This window comes from Delphinus delphis, chromosome 19 (assembly GCF_949987515.2).
Source record: "Delphinus delphis chromosome 19, mDelDel1.2, whole genome shotgun sequence".
Taxonomy (NCBI): domain Eukaryota; kingdom Metazoa; phylum Chordata; class Mammalia; order Artiodactyla; family Delphinidae; genus Delphinus; species Delphinus delphis.
Window position 1 is genome coordinate 15,441,340 of NC_082701.1, and position 20,098 is coordinate 15,461,437.

Below are 20,098 nucleotides of genomic sequence, written 5' to 3' on the forward strand. Positions count from 1 at the left end.
TGAGGCTGGATCTTGTCTTTCTGGTGGGCAGGACCACGTCTGGTGGTGTGTTTTGGGGTATCTATGAACTTACTATGATTTTAGGCAGCCTCTCTGCTAATGGGTGGGGTTGTGTTCCTGTCTTGCTAGTTGTTTGGCATAGGATGTCCAGTACTGTAGCTTGCTGGTCGTTGTGTGGAGCTGGGTCTTAGCATTGAGATCAAGATCTCTGGGAGAGCTCTTGCCAATTGATATTATGAGGGGCCAGGAGGTTTCTGGTGGACCAATGTCCTGAACTCGGCTTTCCAACCTCAGAGGCTCAGGCCCGGCACGCGGCCGGAGTACCAAGACCCAGTCAGTCACATGGCTTTTGGGAAGTCTGAGGTCTTCTGCCAGCGTTCAGTAGGTGTTCTGTAAGTGTTGTTCCACATGTAGATGTATTTTTGATGTATTTGTGGGGAGGAAGGTGATCTCCATGTCTTACTCCTCCGCCATCTTGAAGGTCCTCCCATGTACAAGTTTTTATGTACAGATGTTTTTAGTTCTCTTGGGTATATGTCTATGAGAGGTATTGCTGGGTCATATGGAAACTCTATGTTTCAGCTTTTTGAGAAACTTCCAAACTGTTCTATTTTACTTTTGCTTTTTTATATGGAAGTAATACATACTCACTACAGAAAATTTAGGAATAGCCGATAAACAAAATGATAATTTTACTCCCATTGGCTAGAGAGAAACACAATTCACTTTAAAAACAATTTATTTAGTTAAAATAAATTATTTTAATTAGTTTATTTTATTTATTTAATTTTTGGCTGCACTGGGTCTTCATTGCTGCATGCGGGCTTTCTCTGGTTGTGGCGAGCGGGGGCTACTCTTCATTGTGGTGCGCAGGCTTCTCATTGTGGTGGCTTCTCTTGTTGGGAGCACGAGCTCTATGCATGTGGGCTTCAGTAATCATGGCACATGGGCTCAGCAGTTGTGGTGCATGGGCTCAGTAGCTGTGGCTTGTGGGCTCTAGAGCGCAGGCTCAGCAGTTTTGATGCACGGGCTTTTTTGCTCTGCGGCATGCAGGATCTTCCCGGACCAGGGCTCAAACCTGTGTCTCCTGAATTGGCAGGCGGACTCTTAACTACTGCGCCACCATGGAAGCCCTGCACAATTCACTTTTTTTTTTTCCCGAGTTTTGTCTGTATTATATATACTTATTTTTAAGACAAAAATCATACTATAGGTACTGTTTCATAATCTGCTTTTCTTGCTTTGCTTAGCAATTCTAGAGTTCTGTCAGACTTGCTTCAGTGGAGGGACTGATTCTTGCAGCTCCTTACTCCATTTTCCATAATGTCACTTGATAGTAGGGGGCTGCTAACCATGCAGGGGGGTTCCTGGGTATCCGAGTGCCCTTCGTGGGCAGCCACTCAGACAGACATGCTGAGCTCTGGCTGAGCAGTCACAGGACTCACAGCGAGGAAGGAGAAAATAGATCAGTTGGTTTGAGATAAGTGTAATTAGGCCTAGAGAGATCTAAGGTCACACAGCTGGTTTCAGAACTAGAATCAAAACCTAGTTTTGACTCCAAAATTCAGTTTTTTTTTCTATTATTTTATGTTGCTGCTCTATAGGATGTCACTATTAAGTCTGAAATCTGGTCATGAGTTATACTACTGATGACCAGAATTGAGTAGACTTTAGCTGCTTGGCTAGGCTGGCTTCTTTCTCCTTCATCTCTCCTGTGCTCCCCTTTAGGAATTACATGCTTGACCTTCCAGAGAGAGAAGAGCTTCTGAGACACTCAGTTGCTTTCTAAACTAACAGACCTGTCTCTTCAGGTCCAAGATTACTTAACATTTTGCATCAAAAGGGTGTTTCATGAATATGACCGGTGCCAATTTATAACATGGGATAAGTAAAGATTCAACTTAAATGCTGAAGTTTTTGAGAAAAACTCTATTAAGATAACTTGTTCTCATGTTGATGTAATCTCTCATCATATTTTATTCTACTGAGAAAGCTTTGACATTTTAAAAAGTTATTTTAAAATTTTTCTAAAAATGTAATCAATTTACAAAAGCCTCAAGGGAAGAACAGATAAAATTAGCCCAGCACCATATGGTAAAACAACTGTAGACACCAAGAACAGCCTAGAAACAATTTCTGTACCTCAGAATCTAATGCTTTTGTCAGATCAATATGATAAAAGAAAGCCATACCTCCTATGCACCAACAATAAATTTAGGGCATACGAACAAGAAGGCACTTTGGCCTGCACTGTGAAACACGGAGGTAATGAATACCCTCTGTGGAGTTCATATTCCTAAATAAATGCTTCTTTGTTTAGGATATCCACTGGCTTCCAAGAGATTTTCTAAGGCAGAAACCACTGAAATAATCCAGTGAGAAATGACCACTGCAACTATAGCTGAGCCAAGGGATAAAAGATGAGCTAATCCATATATTTAGTAACAGATGTGGTCTTCTTACCCCTGGCACCCAAGAAGTGGCAGTCCCAGGGTGGCAACAGAACGGGAACACCATCCCATCCTTCTCAAAATATTCCAAAGTATACTGACATCTGGAATTTACTTTGAAATTTGTAAAAAATGATGCGTGGTTAAAGAGATGGACGGATAGATAGATATGTGATAAAAATAATAAAATATTAATGATATAATCAAGGCAAGTAAACGAGGGTTTACTGTAAAATTGTCCTTTTTTGGGGTATATCCGAAAATTTTCCTAATAAAATGTTGAAGAAAAATACACAAAGAGGAAAAACATTCCAACAGGGTATACAAATAAGACAAGCTTTGGAAGGCAGTTTTTTAAAGAAATTTAATAACCACTCAAGACTCAGATCTGTGTGTGCATCTCTTCAATGCAAATTAGGCTTGTGACAGACAAATGAATACTCTCTAGGAAACAGTCTCTGTGAGACCATCAATACAAATAATTATATATCTAGGCTTATAGAGAAAACTGACCTTTCTTTAACTATGGCAAAGAGTAAACATTTAAAAAACAAACAAAAGTGCATTAAGGCTAACAGACCAGCTCGTCCAAATGCAAATATAAACAGCTGCAGCAAGAGGAAAAGGGGAAGGGGAAGTGGGGGCAAAAGAGCTCTAACTGGATTTAGACTAAAGCTTATTTACTCATGGAAAACAACTATGAATCATCTTAAAAGAAGTCAGTCACAGGACTGGCAGAAGAAAGGGTGTATGTAATACAGACAAAGGTCTCGTGCAAACAGGAGCAGAGCTGTATTTCCTCACATTCTTCCATTATGGCTGCACAGCCTAGCCTGGAAGTACCTCTGTTCCTCAGAACAAAAGATAATTTCAGGCTTATTCTTAGGGTTCAGGCCATGTATGCTATTCCCTACACGGAGCAGAGGATAAAAACATGTTCTTCAGACAAAACCTGGTATCACTTTAGTGCCAAACGTAAGTCAAAAAACATGCTTATTTTTTTCTCAAGTATATTTATTAAACCAAGGCAGGGCTCATTTGTCTACTGAGTTTCTAGAAGACTCATTATTCCATTTACAAGAGTCAAATCTCTTTAGGATCTGTTCCTTATTTATGGCACTAAGGAATAGGACTACAATTGGCAGGTACTCCTACCCCAGGAAATGAGTTTTGGAAGAATGTAAAGCAATTTGAAGCAGGTCCTAGAAAACAATCTAAAAATAATAGCTTGAGAAATGTTCATTCCAGATAACTTGTTTAAAAAAAAAAAAGATTAAATAAAGCAGAGTCACTTTTTGGGTGAGCAGGGAAACATAGAGAGCAGGGTGGGTAAAACTGCGGACTCAGAGCCAGGATGCTTCAGCTTGTATCTAGTCTCTGTTACTTATGGGCTGTGCGACCTTAAGATAGTGACTTATGTTCTTGGGATCTCAGTTCTCCTTATCTTTAAAACAGGGATAACCATGACATGTGAGGATTAAAATGAGTTAATACATGTAGTGTGCCTAGGACAGAGTCTGCTGGTTAACTCTGGTAGCTGCTACTACTATCCACATGATCAAGCCAAAAAAGAGTCCAGTGTAACCTAATCACCTCCCTCCCACACACATTTATTTAAAACAAACATAATGAAAAGGATATTGAGAACATACTGGCTCTCTTGGAGCCCTCATCCCTTTGAGTTTCTGACTTATGTCCCTTCTCCCTTTCACCCCACCCCCCTGCAACATTTTGAAAGGGCCATGCTTGCCATCTTCACTTCCACAGCAGTAACTCATCCTAGCCTGGCTTCCCCCCATGTTACTCTGTTGAAATTGTTTTAGGTAATAACACTAAAGACTTTCTAAATTTTAAGTTCAATGAATTATTTTCAGTCTTTATACTTAACCATGATTTAGTGTTTAACACTTCTAATAAATCCCCACTTTTTGAAATACATTCTGTTCTTGGGCTTTACATAATAATACTTTCTTCTAGTTCTTTTTTTGGTCCTCTCTTTCTGATATATCTTTAATGAGTCCTCCTCTTCTGCCCATCCCTAAAATATTGCCAATCTTAGGTTCTATATTTTATTATTTTTTTCTTCTTCATGATCTCCCTGGGTAATCTCAAAGGAACAGACTGATGGCTTTTATAACCATCTAAGTGGTGATGGTTTACATATCTGTTCCAGATCCCATTCCTAAACTCCTGTATAGCATTTCCAGCAATTTACAAGAGTTACCTATGTGGATTTCCAATAGATATCTCAAACTTAAAATGTTCAGAACTAAAGTTATTTTCTCACTCACCTTAACCTATTCTTTATTTTCCATTCATTATCTCAGTTAATGAAATATCACCATCTGCCTGGTCTCCCAAGATAGTAACTTGGGACTCACCAGGATTTCTTCTTTCTTGACCTTTACATCTAATTTGTCACAGGTCCTATCAATTATTCTTGAGGAATATCTCCCAGATATAATTTCTGTTTTCTTTTCCCATTCCACTGTTGCTCATAATGATATAATCTTTGGAGGTGTTGCCAGATTACTCTAAGCCTCAGTTTTGTTATCTGTAAAATGAGGATAATAAGAACATCTATCTCATAAGGCTAAACAAGAAAATGTCCATTAAGTTCGTAGTTCAGAACCTAGTTAATCCTCAATGAATGACAGTCATATAGTTCAGATTCTCAACGTCTCTTGCTTTTTACCATGTACTTAAACAAGCTTTTAATGAATAACTTTGCATTCCACACAGCCCTCCTGTATAGTCATCAATGATATGTATCTGATATAATCATTTCAGCCCCTACACTTCTACCCTCATATATCATCAACTTACCCTACCACAATCACCCAACCTAGTAAGTCCTTATTAACTAGAACAGTTCTTGTCACAGGGTATGTACATTTAATAACATTTAATAAATGAATTAGTGAATGAAAACAGTGAATATGAATTTTCCATTCTTAACGGCAGGGAAATGTTTATAGACTTGGCTTTGGTAGGACAGCAGAGCTACAGGAAGACAGTTATAGGATGCAAACCAAAGTCTTTGAAAATCACTTGAACCATATTATAACAAAAAGAAATGAATCATTTGTTTGACACCTTTCAAGGATAAATTCCTGTTTAAAGGCTTCTGTCATAAACAAGAGGGCCATTAAGTAACAAAACATTCAGGGAAGAAAAACTTATTTTCGAAGCTCTGTACACATCACAGGCAAGGCCTGGATGCTGGCCAAGACACAAACAATCATATTCCTACAGGAAGCTGGGGGAAGGGAGAAAATGTGCCTTAGAGCTAGTGTCCAGAGAGGACAGGATATATTTTTTTAAAGACTAGTTTTCCTTTCTTTTAGAAAAGTTACTGAGAAGGCTGAAGTCACACATATCCACTTAGTAACTAAAGTCTTGCTAATGTGACATGTGGGATTTATTCTGTGCAAATAATAACCATATTTTTCTTCATCATTATAAGTAAATATGTATTTTAGCTTACAGAAAACCCAAGTCTAACTCTCAAGCCAGTCATTTTCTAAGGAGAGATGGGTTGATGCTCTGGTTCATTTCATCTATAATTTTCTTTTTAAAAATCTGACATGAATTTCCCCTTCTGGTGAAGGAGAAACAAGGACTAGATTTGCCCTCCCCCCTAAAACAACTCCAGAACAAACATATAAAGCTCTAGACAAAGTATATGAAATGACGGTTTTCAAGACACTAGACACAGGCAATGAAAAACAGTAATCCCTGAGAGATGAAAAACAAATGAGGTAAACCCTATGCCCACTCACAACATTGAGAAAATTTTCAGACCACTATGGAGGGACAGAGAGCCCAGTCAGATTCTGGCAGACTCCCTTAGTTGAGTAGACTGAGCTGAGAATCCAGGGAGACCAAGGCAGCCACTGTTCAAAGAACAGAGTACTGGAAAGGAGAGAGCTGTACAGAAGTAATTCTGGAGACCTGTGGGGAGTAACCCTTGAGTAATCAGCAGGATAGTGATTAGCGCAAGTATGAGGATTGGAGACAAGAGTATCTGCAGCTTACACTGGGCCAGGAATAGTGCCTGCTCCTACCAGCCAGCATGGAAAACCTCACAATGCACAGGACATTGGATAAATCCAGGAAGACCTTGACTCAGTCGTATGGAATAATGAGATCTGTAAATATTGTCCTGGTTCTACTCAACAAATTTTAAAGGCAAGACCCAAAATTGATCATACTGTTTCCAAATAAGTAAGTCACATTCCAGAAAAAAGCTGAAGAATATTTATAGGAATACAAAAATATCCAACACCCGATAAGGTAAAACTCCCAATGTCTGGCATCCAAATGAAGATTGTCAGGCAAGCAGAAAGAAGCAGGAAAATATGAGCCATAAGTAGGAGAAAAACCAATCAACCGAAACTGACCCAGAACTGACCCAGATGTTAGAATTAGCAGAGAAAAGTATTAAAACCACGACTATATTCTATCTGTTCAAAAGGGACATGGAAGATACAAAAGACCCACATTGTGATTCTACAGAAAAAAACATCAGAAATGAAAAATACACTAGATGGGATTTGGGACAAATCTGACATTACAAAAGAAAAGATGAGTAACCTTGAAGACACAGTAATAAAAACAATGCAAGGGCTTCCCTGGCGGCGCAGTGGTTGAGAGTCCACCTGCCGATGCAGGGGACGCGGGTTTGTGCCCCGGTCCGGGAGGATCCCACATGCTGCGGAGCGGCTGGGCCCTTGAGCCATAGCTGCTGAGCCTGCGCGTCCGGAGCCTGTGCTCCGCAACGGGAGAGGCCCCAACAGTGAGAGGCCCACGTACCGCAAAAAAAAAAAAACCCACAAAAAAACAATGCAAAATGAAATACACAGAGAAAAAAGAGATAAACATAAAAAAACTATTAAAAAAATAAAAAGAGCATCTGTGAACTGTGGGACAACTCCAAGTGGTTAAGTATAGGTGTAACTGGAGTCCTTAAAGGTGGAGGACAAAAAAACATATTTAAGTAAATAATGGCTATGAAATTTCCAAATATGACAAAAACTATAAACTTACTGATCCAGGAAACTCAATGAGCCCCAAGGCAAGAAACATGAAGAAAATGACACCAAGGCACATCACAGTCAACTTGCTCAAAACCAGTGATAAAGAGGAAAAAAATGCAGCCACAGAATAAAAAGACACATTAAGTACAGAGGAACAAAGATAAGGATGACAGCAGATCTCTTGTCAAAAACAATGCAAATGAGAAGGCAGTAGACCTAAAGCTTTAAATTATGAGAAGAAAAAACATGTCAATCTGGAATTCTATACCCACCAAAAATATCTTTCAAAAATAACGATGAAATAAAGATTTTCAGACATATAAAAGCTGAAAAAATTAATAATTAGTTACCAGCAGACCCATAACATAAGAAATGTTAAAAGAAGTCCTTTAGGCAGAAGAAAAATGACATCAGATACAAAAATACGACAAAAGAAATGAAGAGCACCAGAAATGGGAACTATGTGGATTAACATATAAGATTTTTTTCTCAACTCTTTAAAAGATAACTGACTTTTATATGGTGGGGTTTATAACATTTAGATAAATAAACTGTCTCACAACAATAACATAAAGGCTCAGAGGAGAGAAACAGAAATATACTATTGTGCAGAAAAGAGTTAACATAACAGGCCTAAGACTACTAACCCTTAGAAAGCCTGCTTACAAGATTGGCCCTTACTGAAGTTTGGGAACGTAGATTTCAAGAGGATTCACACCATTCCAAGAACTAAGAAGAATGGCTCACTGTGCCTAATTTGTTTGTACAAACAATATTGTTTATGCTGAATACTTGCTTTTCTTCTGGAAATCTGGAATTTTGGTATTTTTTTTTAGGCAAGGAGGTCTATGTGACCAGACCCCCATAAAAATCTTGGGCACTGAATCTCTAATGAGATCTCCTGGTAGACATTTCACACAGGTCACAACTTATTGCTGGAGGAATTAAGTGCATGTTGTGTGACTTCACTGAGAGAGAACACTTGGAAGCTTGTGTCCACTTTCCTCTGGACTTTCGCCCATCTACCTTTCCCTTTGCTGATTTTGTTTTGTATCATTCTACTGTAATAAAGCATAGCTATGGGAATGACTATATGCTGAGTACTGTGAGTCCTCCTAGTGAATCAGTGAACCTGAGGGACACCCCAGACACAAGTATTATAAAGGCCTTGAAAAATTTACCAAGACAGACCATATTTTGGCTCATGAAAAATTCTGGATAAATGTAAAAGAATTCATGCTGTTCAAAGTGTGTTCTTTGACCATAACAGAACTAAGTTAGGAATCAACAGCAGATATATATCTGGAAATTCCCCAGAAATATCCCTCAGATGAAGAAGAAATCAAAAAGCAAATTAGTATTTTGAACTGGATGAAAGTGAAAATACAAAAATCTGTGAAATACAGCTAAAGCAGTACTTAACAGGGAAATTTATAGCATTAAAATGCTTATATTAGAATAGAAGAAAGGTCTATGTCAATGACCTCACCGTTTACCTCAGCAAATTAGCAAATAAAGAAAAAAATCCCAAAGTAAGCAGAAGAAAGGAAATATAAAAATCGGAGTGGAAATAAAATAGTAAACAGAAAAACAATAGAAAAATTAATGAAAATAAAAGATTTAATAAGCTCAATAAAACTGATAAATCTCTAAGCAGACTAATAAGGAAAGAAAGAGAAGACATATCAATAAGGATAGAATCAAGAATGAGGGGTAACATGACTACAGATTAAAAGGGTTAAGGGATAACTATGAACAATTTTATACCAATAAATTCAACAGGTTATATAAAATAGACAAATATCTTGAAAGACACAAACTAATGAAGCCCACTAAAAAAACCCACACATGACCTGAATAGCCTATATCTACTAAAGTAACTGAATTGATAGTTAAAACCTTCCCATAATTAAAACTGCAGACCCTGATGGCTTCATGAGCAAAAACCAATCATTTAAGGAAGAAATAACATCTATTTTACACAAACTCTTTATAAAACTAAAGAGGAGAGAATACTTTCTCATTACTATGGTATTAAAACCAGACAAAGACATTGCAAGAAAACTATAACCCAATATATCTCATGAACACAGATGCAAAAAAATATAAAAATTATAGTAAATTGAAGCCAATATAAAAAAATACACCATGATCAAGTGGATTTTATACTAGGAATTCAAAGTTGGCTTAACATTTGAAAAATCAATGTAATTCATCATATTAACAAAGCAAGAAAAAAACCATATGATTATTTCCACAGATACAGAAAAACCACTTGACAAAATCCAACATAAACTCCTGATTAAAAAATAAAAAATCAAACAACTCTTACAAACTAACAATAGTAGGGGAACAACCTCAACCTGATAAAGTGCATCTACTGAAAACCTATCACTAATGTATCTCATGGTGAAAGACTGAATGCTTTCTCTCAAAGATCAGAATAAGGTAAGGATTTCTGCTCTCTTTGCTTCTATTCAACAATGTACTAGTTCTAGTCAGAGTCACAAGATAAGAAAAAGAAAAAGGAAGAAGTAAAACTATGTTTGCAGACTATATGATTATCTTAATGTAGAAAATCCTATGGAATCTATTAAAAAGTCATTAGAGGGGGCTTCCCTGGTGGCGCAGTGGTTGAGAGTCCACCTGCCGATGCAGGGGACACAGGTTCGTGCCCTGGTCCGGGAAGATCCCACATGCCGCGGAGCAGCTAGGCCTGTGAGCCATGGCCGCTGAGCCTGCACGTCTGGAGCCTGTGCTCCGCAATGGGAGAGGTCACAACAGTGAGAGGCCCGCATACCGCAAAAAAAAAAAAAAAAAGTCATTAGAAATAATAAATGAGTTTAGCAAGGTTTCAGGATACAGAAGCAATAGCAAGGTTTCAGGATATTCAGAAGCAATATATAAAAATCAATAGTACTTCTATGTAATTGTTCACTAGCAATGAACAATTAGAAACAGAAAGCAATACTATTTATAATAGCATAAGAAATATGAAATACTGAAGGGTAAATATGACAAAATATGTTCAACCTCTGTACATCTACAAAACATTGCTGAGAGAAGTTAAGGAAGACCTAAATGAATGGAGAGATATATTATGTTCATGGATTGGAAGATTCAACATTGATAAGAAGTCAATTTTCCTCAAATTGATTTACAGATCCAATGCAATCCCCATCGAAATTCCAGCAGGCTTTATGGGTAGAAATTTACAAGGTTTCATATGGAAATACAAAGAACCTGGAATAGCCATAACAATTCTGAAAATGAACAACAACATTGGAGGGTTAACAATACCTGATTTTAAGCTTTATTATAAAGCTACAGTAATCAAGAAGGGGTGGTATTAGCATCAAGATAAGACAAACAGATGAATGGAACAGAAGCAGTCCAGAAACAGATCCATACATATATGGATGACTGATTTTTGACAGTGCAAAGGTGCAAAAGGAATTCCGTAGAGGAAGAACAGTATTTGCAACAAATGATGTTAGAACAGTTGTATATCTACATGCCAAAAACAAAAACCCAGAAAACTTTGATACATATCACACACTGCACCACATACAAAAATTAACCCCAAATCAATCACAGACCTAAACGTAAAACCTAAAACTGTAAAACGTCTAGAAGAAAATACAGGAGAAAATATTTGTGACTTTGGGTTTGTCAAAGAAATCTTAGATACAACCCCAGAAGAACAATCCATCAAAGGCAAAAATTCATAAACTGGACTTCTAAGAACTTCTGCTCTTTAAAAGATACTGTTAAGAAAACGAAAAGACAAGCCCAAAACTGGGAAAACATATTTGCAAAGTACCCATCTGATAAAGGACTTGTATCCAAATTATATAACAAACCCTTGAAGCTCATTAATAAGAAAAGAAACCATCCAATAAAAGGGGACAAAATATCTGAATAGACACTTCACTAAAAAAGATATCTGATGGCAAATAATCATATGAGATGATTAACAATAAGCACAATGTTGTACAGCAGATCCCTAGAACTTTTTCATCTTGCATGACTCAAACTTTATATGCCCAATCAACAGCAACTCCCCATTTTCCACTTCCTGCAGGGCTTAGCAACCACCATCCGGCAATTAGTGTTTATATGCAACTGTTTCCCATCCCTAACACCCCGGTGTACTGAACTATGTACAATAAGCCATCGTATTGCTATTATTATATTACTTAAAGCTTTTTATATTATATTGTCTATGACATAGGATAGCATGGTGGTTAAGAGCACAGGCTCCAGAGTCTTCCACATATGAAATGAATCCTTGCACTGCCAACTACTAGACCTGTAACTCTAAGCAAGTTACTTAATCTCTCTAAGTCCCAGTTTCCTTACTGCCCCACTTCATCAAAGCGTTGTGAGGATTAAATAACATGTTTAAAGCTCTTAACACTGGGTCTATAAAGAATAAGAACTCCAATAAATGTAAGCTATCATTTTTATCTGTTTAAAAGTGCCCCATTCTCAGCATTTGTCTTAGTGTTTTAAGAAGTCTATTGTATTCTACTAATGTGGGGATAAAAAAGGGAAAAGGCTTATTTGCCTCTTGAAAATAACACTTTGAGTCTCTGAAAAACTTGTATATTAAATTTCAGCTTTCTGACATCCGTCTTATAGAAAAACATTTGTTGAGAAAAACCTGGAATCATTGCTGAGTGGAATTTTCAGGAAGGGAACAATGATCCTTGAAAAATAGTGGAAGAAATAGGGAAAATCCAACTCTCCTAAATGTTGCTACTTTTCACATGTTTCCTCACACTTAATATCTCAAAATGTGGGGAAAGTATAAAAATGGTAAACCTTTTAAAATGTGAAACATCTGATAAAAGAATTATATAACTATGTCAACATAGTTTTGTGCTATTAGATTGTTGGTCTTGAAGGTGAGATTTTTATTGGGGAATCAGAACTGGCTAATTACTTGAAATTTAAGATTAAACTTAAAAAAATTAATTAATTAATTGGCTGTATTGGGTCTTTGTTGCTGCACGCAGGCTTTCTCTAGCTGTGGTGAGCAGGGGGCTACTCTGTGTTGCGGTGTGCAGGCTTCTCATTGTGGTGGTTTCTCTTACTGCGGAGCATGGGCTCTAGGCATGCGGGCTTCAGTAGTTGTGGCACACAGGCTCAGCAGTTGTGGCTCACGAGCTCTAGAGAGCAGGCTCAGTAGTTGTGGCGCATGGGCTTAGTTGCTCCGCGGCATGTGGGATCTTCCTGGACCAGGGATCGAACCCGTATCACCTGCATTTGCAGGCGGATTCTTAACCGCTGCACCATCAGGGAAACCCAGATTCAACATTTTTAAAGTGAACACTCAGTGATGAAACAGCTATGGCCCTACAAAGGAAATTCTCCCGTGCTATATTTTGTTAGTATCTGGGGAAGTTATTACATAAAAAGTCTTTTATTACATACTGCAAGATTGGAACACTTAGATCATTTTACTGAATCAAAAATGTTTTACAAAGTGTTACCTAAATAAATTTACTGGCATTATGGTTAGTTTAATAAGATTTAGTCACTTTTGGAGAATATAATGATAGAAAGATTAACTGGGAAGCTATTCTTTAAATCTAATTTAGATCAAAACATAAAAATGGCTTAACAGTTATTTTTCTTTATTGCACTTAAGGCATTTAAAAATATTTTCAGTGATTTATTCTTGCAGAACTAGATATCACGATTAGAATTTCTTTCATGTTACTCCACAGCCTTTCTTTAAGTAGTGTGTTATTTAATGCGAGAGGTCAATACGTGCCCTGTTAGAAGATTAAATGGTTTATAGACTCTTCTCTTTCCCAAAGGCTAATTTTCCCTTTCAGGTCTTGTGGAGGAACTTGGTTGTATATTAGCCACTGTTTGTGCCTTCAAATTTTAAGACAGATTTACCAACTAAAGCTGGTTTATATAAAAACCAGATCTGTGTACTGATCTGGAGCTACTTTAACAAGTAGTGATCTGCTTTAAAAAACTACAGCTAGACTACTCCAAAATGTATAAATCAGTTTTCTAGCAGACAAAGACATCCAGTTTGAGTACTGCATTTTAAAATTTTAGGGTACTTTGCAAAAGAGCTGGCTGGAGGTGAGAGGATCACCTCCTACAACTAAAGCTTACAATCTATCCTAATATTTATATATAGGCAGTTATGTGCATGCAACTTTATTTCTGGATTTTCAATTTACCTAAAAAGAAAGAAATTTTATCTTGGAAAAATAAAACAATGACCAGTGAGACAGAAAAGACTGATGGAAATATTCCCTTGTAAATGTGAGAGCTAGCCAGGCAATGATCAAGATGACTAAGCAACCTCGGGGATGTATGACTCAGTAGGCTAATGCAAGATTATTAGCTTCATGACATACAACTTAGCCATCTTCAGAAAGGATTCATTGTTTTGGAAAAGTAGGGGACTCACAAATGGCATGAAACACTGATTTGATTTGATAAAAATTCAATTTTTTGCTTTGACAAAGCCAAGTGAACTTTGTCAGGGTCAATTTCACATCAGTTCTGCCAATGAGTCAGACCATCATTTGCACATACGCCCCAACCTAGTATCTATTAAAGCAGCTATTAATTAAATCCAATGCCTGCAAATGGCCATTTATGTAATGGGATTTAGTAAAAGTCCTAAGGAAACCAACACATATTGAGAAATGAAGTTTTAATTAGGAATGTATAATCTCTTTAAGCAGAATACTGTGATGATGATTTCACATCAGGCAGGTTCCAGAGTCTTAGCAATAATGATCTGTTGTTAATTTACCCCAAGTAGCTACTATTCAAAGTCATTATGCTATGATTTGCTTTGTGTATTTTTTTTTTTTTTTTTTTTGCGGTAGGCGGGCCTCTCACTGTTGTGGCCTCTCCCGTTGCGGAGCACAGGCTCCGGACGCGCAGGCCCAGCGGCCATGGCTCACGGGCCTAGCCGCTCCGCGGCATGTGGGATCTTCCCGAACCGGGGCACGAACCTGTGTCCCCTGCATCGGCAGGCAGACTCTCAACCACTGCGCCGCCAGGGAAGCCCTGCTTTGTGTATTTTAACTTCCCCTGGTTGCATTTATGTATTCTTTCTTCAGATTTATTACATTTATCCATAAAAACCAACATCCTCTTCTTCCCTTTTACTGGACAGTAAACAGTTTCTTTCTTTATCTGGGTAAAAAGAGATTCCATTAAGGTGGTCAGAGAGAGTGAGAGGTTTCAGGTCTAGCATGACTCCACATTTACACAAGGTGATTAAATTAAAAATGGACCCTGAAAATAATTTTAAAAACTTGACTTAAAAACTTTAAGATTTCAAATTAATATCTGTCAAGGACATTAGGCTTTGGGACTTAAAAGGCACATGTAGTAGGTTAACTAGCTGTATACTCTGCATTAGGACACAATCTACTGTAACTATTTTGTCATTAGAGCTCAAGCTCTTGGATGGTTGACAGCTAGAAATCTACTGACTTGCTGCACTAAAATCCTGGACAGTGCACTTATGTGACCTCCTCCCCACTGTTGGGCTGGGTCTCTGGAAACATCAATTTTGGGAGAACAGTTGTTCAAAACAGCTGTCTTGAGAAGTAAAAAAAAAAAAAAAAAGACTTTTTACTAATGAAGCAAATGTTAATACTGAACTTGAAGATCCAAACTGTAGCTCATGGGTTACCTCAGCAACTTCTGCTTCAGCAGTCAAAAGACTATTATTATGATCAAACAACTGCAGTTATTATTAAGATAACTGTTAAATGAACTATGCCTGTACTATTAAACCATGTTCATGAATAACTTCTAACCAACTCTCAAACTACACTTTTCCACATTTCTGTAAACAGGCTGCGTGATCCTTAAAGGCATAAAACTTATCTTCAGTTACAATGGTATCCTCTAAACCAGTCTTTCTTAGTGTGATATTGGGACCCCTGGGGCTTCTCAAGACACTTTCGCGGGTCCACAAAGGCAAAACTATGTTCATAATATTAAGAGATTATTTGTCTTTTTCCACTCTTATTCTCTCACAAGGGTAGGGTGGAATTTTCCAGAGCTTACATTAACACTTAATGTGTCTACTATTAAAAAAAAAAAAAAATAGGTATTTTAACAATTTATCAGTTCTAATTTAATATGGTAAATATCAATCAATACAACTCATATAACACAAGCTTTTTAGGGTCCTCAATAATTTTTTAAGGTGGAAAGAGGTCCTGGGACCAAAAAGTTTGAGAACCACAGCTCTGAACAAAATAGTGCAGGACTGCCTGTATGAAGGGCCCAATAAATGCTTGCCATCTCTTCATATATCACAGTGATTTTACTTCAGATAATCTCTGCACTTGAAATCAGTCAGTTAATTTAGTACCCACTGGATATACTACAGTGTACATGACCATTAACTACCTTCTTCTGAAGATCCAGGGTCATTTAAAACCGGAATTGTGATTTAAAAACTATTTCATAGGACTTGTTTGAGTTATACTTTAAAATACAGAAAGATATACCTCTAATGTAGAAAGAGATACCTTAATGTACACTAAAAAAGTTTTCAATCACTTTATTACTTTTCTGGGGTAAAGTTGTTTTACTTCAATCATAACCAGAGTTAGCAGAAGATATAAAACTGAAATATGACTGCAATTTGTATGTTCCTTAAAATGAAAGTAGAAAACATGATGTGACATGATTTTTTAAAATTATACCAGGAAAACAATATGATTCTGTTTCTATAGTAAAGTGTACTGTTTTGGATATAATAACCACAAATTATAAAGGCTTGCCAAACAGGTCTACAGAAACACAAGGAAAATCTGTCCAAGTTTGCTTTCCTTTCTTGTTAATGTCTAAGCTACAGAGTTCATTTGTAAATAGTAATCAAGATAATATGTTTTTGAGGGAAGGTTATTGTCTAGGGCTTCAAAGTTCTAAATAAAAGTATGCTAATTTTAGAAGATAAAATACTTAGTAAACACCCTGTCTCTTATGGATTAATACACTCAACTGGATGGCATGTTCCAACCCTTTGGACTGCTAAAAGAAAACTTATTGAAAGAAAAGACAGCTTTAAGGAACTGAAACACTAATACCATAGCACACTCATCAACGGACGAATTCCATCTTTAAGTATTAATGTAAGCAGTAAGTTGAAACCCTACCTGCAAGGGATATGAAATTAGTTTTGTTAGGAATGCATTATTCAGGTGGAGAGCTTCCTAAAGATTTAGGTATGCTTTGGAAAAATCTTTGGAGGCACTTTGGTTTTGCTGAATGTTTAGGCTGAAGCTCAGTGAAATGGAAAGGATTTTCATTGTATTCTATACACAGCTGATATCTATGTGTAAACATCAAGCTCACCAGAACGTATCTGCCGAAGACCTTACTAAAATCTTTAGATACTGGAAGTAGACATGTGTCATCAAGTATCAATAAAACCCAACATGAAGAGTTCTCAAAAATACATAGCTGGAATCTTCATTTATTTTGTTTTTGATGTGGTATAAAATCCATTATTCAATGACTAGCAAAGCAGAAAATAAAATCAACAATGTCAGTATGTTTTTCAGTAATGCAATGCAAGGTGATGCCAATGTGGCAGATTTTCAATCAAATCTGAAGGTCTATATAGATCAATAGTTATATCCCATCTTCTTTATTATGCCTTCTGGTCATGGCACAAATAATTTAGTTGGCCTTTGAATAAATTTATTCAGGCTTTGGACATGATCAGTATAGCAGCACTAAAGTAATACTTCACATAATTCCACTTTCTGGGATAAGCAACTAAGATGTGGCTAACTGAAGAAACGGCAAGCAGGATGGATAGGATTGGGAACTAAAACCATGACTGAGGCCATCAACTCACCACTGTTGATGGGAGGTATGGTAATTGTAGCAATACAACTAATTATTTTATGCTCCTAGTTTCTGAGCCATCAGTGAAAAACGGTCAGCATAATGACTTCCAGAATGGACAGCAGGCATGTTTGAGTCCCTTCCTGTGTGAGTTATGCATGTGGCACTATACAGATTAGAGTAGGGCACAGGAAAAGGGGTGAGGAGAAGAGCAAAGATGCAAATAATCTATAAGATAAAATAAATAATGCACCTGAGGTAGTAGAGCTATGGATTACTAGATACTAGAGAAAGCAGACCATCTGTTAAGACTATCACAGACAGTTTGGTTCACTTGAACAAACAAGAGGCACAAGCAGAGACACCAATAACAGGCCTCTCAACTGGACTGTGGTTATAACAAAATGAAAAGTCTTCAAAAACATCAGGTTCCTGACTGCAGAAGCATGTAGCATGCACAAAAAACAGGTGTCTGAATGGGAAAAGGATAAGTTGTTTAGATGCACTAAAATTCTAAGAAAATAAAAGTACTGTATGTCACTAGAAATGGCCACTAGAATGTAAATGAAATGCATTCTCTAGTGAAACAAATTAGCAGCATCAAGTTCACCTGCAATAGGGCTAGGGCTGAAATTGGTCAACAATTACTTCTAAAATCCAGGACCTTAAAAAGGTTATTTCCCCCATCAACCCTAGCTCTTTCCACTTGTTTTCTTTCAGAATTTCAAGGAATCAATGCTTCCAACTGTTGGTAATTACACTGCCTTTCTATGATGATGAATACAATGTATTTGTGTTCACCTTTCTCTCTAGATTCAGCAGAAATGAACTGGTTACATCCTCACTTAAGGGAGGCTTAAATAGGTGTGGAAATTGGAAACAAAGGAACTTTTTGCCTACTGCCCATTTCCATTTTCCCCTGGGCATCCCCATGCAAAGCCCTCTTGTGGTTCTAACCTCTTAAATCCTGTTGTGTGCGAGCACCGGCCATGCTCTGTCTTGGCATACGAAGAGAAGTTCTCAAAGGTGTATGTCTCTGCTCATCCAGGTAAGCGAGGTCCTCCAAGTGGGTGGAGCTTGTGGCTGATAAGACAGAAGAGTTTAGTCAGAATACCTAAGTTTAGAAAACTGTCAGTCTGTATCTCCAGACTTCAGAATCAGAGCAGATACATTTACTGAGAATTTGCTCAACTCAAAGTCCTCATCAGTGTCTGGAACATGTGCCAGGAAAACATGTCAAGAGTTGTCTGTGGCTCCTTCACTATCAAATGCCTGAGCTTACAGAGAATACTAGCAACAAGTTGGCAAACACATTAGTACCTGACAACAAAGATTATTAGTTTTTGCTTCTTTTGGGTCACAAATCCCATCTGTATAAACATCAGTGGAGAAATCTGTTCCAAATTATATTAAGCTAGAAAAGAACCATGAAGCTCTATTTTCAACATTTCCCATTCACGGTAAAGAATGAAATATGAAAACATCCTAAAAACAATTTTCACATGTGTGTATATATATGTATATAATGGAAAGGTGGGCACCTGGGACAACGGACAGAGAATTGCCAAATAGCATTTAGGGAAATGCCAATGTCCATGAATTCCAAAGAACGTGTTGTTGCTCTCTGAAGATGAAGGTCAAGTAACAGTGGCTTCCCACTGCGTCTATAAATCCTTTAACCCCTAACCTAGCCACGAAAGAGAAAGAGAAAATGGCAGAAGATGGGGGTAAAACGGCACTGCTACATACTGAGAGCTATTGAGTCCAAGAATCAGGAAGTGCTGAAGACAAAAAGCTTTTAACAAGAAAGAAAAAACCCCCAAACTTCCATCAGAAAATGGTTATTTAGAGCTCATACGTGATTAATTAAACCGTTAATTCAATCTGTTGCCAACTATGTAAGATACTGTGCTGGGGGTTAGTTCAGTAATTCCATGACAATTATTTACTGAGAGACTCCTGTGCGCCAGGCTCTGTTCTTGGTGCCCTTGCTGGCTCCATTGCTAGTCTACCTCTGGGACATTTTGGAGTGGGTGAAAGGAAGCAAACTGAGATCACTCTTGGCTGCTGAGCTCCAGTGAAGCAACGTCCACATCCTCAGTCAAGGTAAGACATAACAATAACATAAAGAGGGCTATGATGAATGGCACAAAGTCAGTTACAAAGAGCTCCATGAGCTGAAAAAGAGAGAGAAAAGATGGAGAAAATCGAAGAGAGGGAGAGGGAGAGAGAAAAGAATAAGAACAAGTGCAAGAGACATATATTCCCCTCACCCTTCAATTACCTCAACTGTCTTATTTACCTGGATCTACTGGAAACCCACACAAAAGGAATTTATCCAAATTATACATATAGTTTCTATAAGGAAATAAAAGTCTTTGAAAGCTAGTCCAGGGAACTTAAACCAAGAAAGGGAAGCCAAATGACACATGACACACCAGAGACAGAAAGAGAATAAATATCAGAAGAATAAAAGATAATCTCGATTTCTGCATTCTGAAATTAAAACTATCCAGAATAGATAACTTTCTAATCTCTTATTTAAAAACACTGGAGACAATTACACCATCCCCACTGGTTCTAATTTGGTTCTGTGAATTAGTTCTTTCTTATGTTTCATACAATCCCTCCTGTTTTAACCAAAGTCTATTTTCTTTTGCTAGGTTCTTTATCCATATGTGTGTAGCTACCAAAAAAAAAAAAAAAAAAAAAGGTGGGGGGTGGGCAGCCCCCAGAAGTCCTGTC

The 20,098-nt window shown here is 37.4% G+C and overlaps 1 protein-coding gene across 1 annotated transcript in view; it reads right to left on the reverse strand.

Moving 5' to 3' along the window:
- The window catches only part of TANC2 (tetratricopeptide repeat, ankyrin repeat and coiled-coil containing 2), a 352,607-nt gene that overhangs the window by 99,681 nt on the left and 232,828 nt on the right, over positions 1 to 20,098 (reverse strand). Inside the window, exon 9 of the mRNA XM_059997849.1 lies at positions 18,311 to 18,436. Coding sequence (XP_059853832.1) covers positions 18,311 to 18,436 — 126 coding nt within the window. The remainder of the gene's footprint in view (positions 1 to 18,310; positions 18,437 to 20,098) is intronic.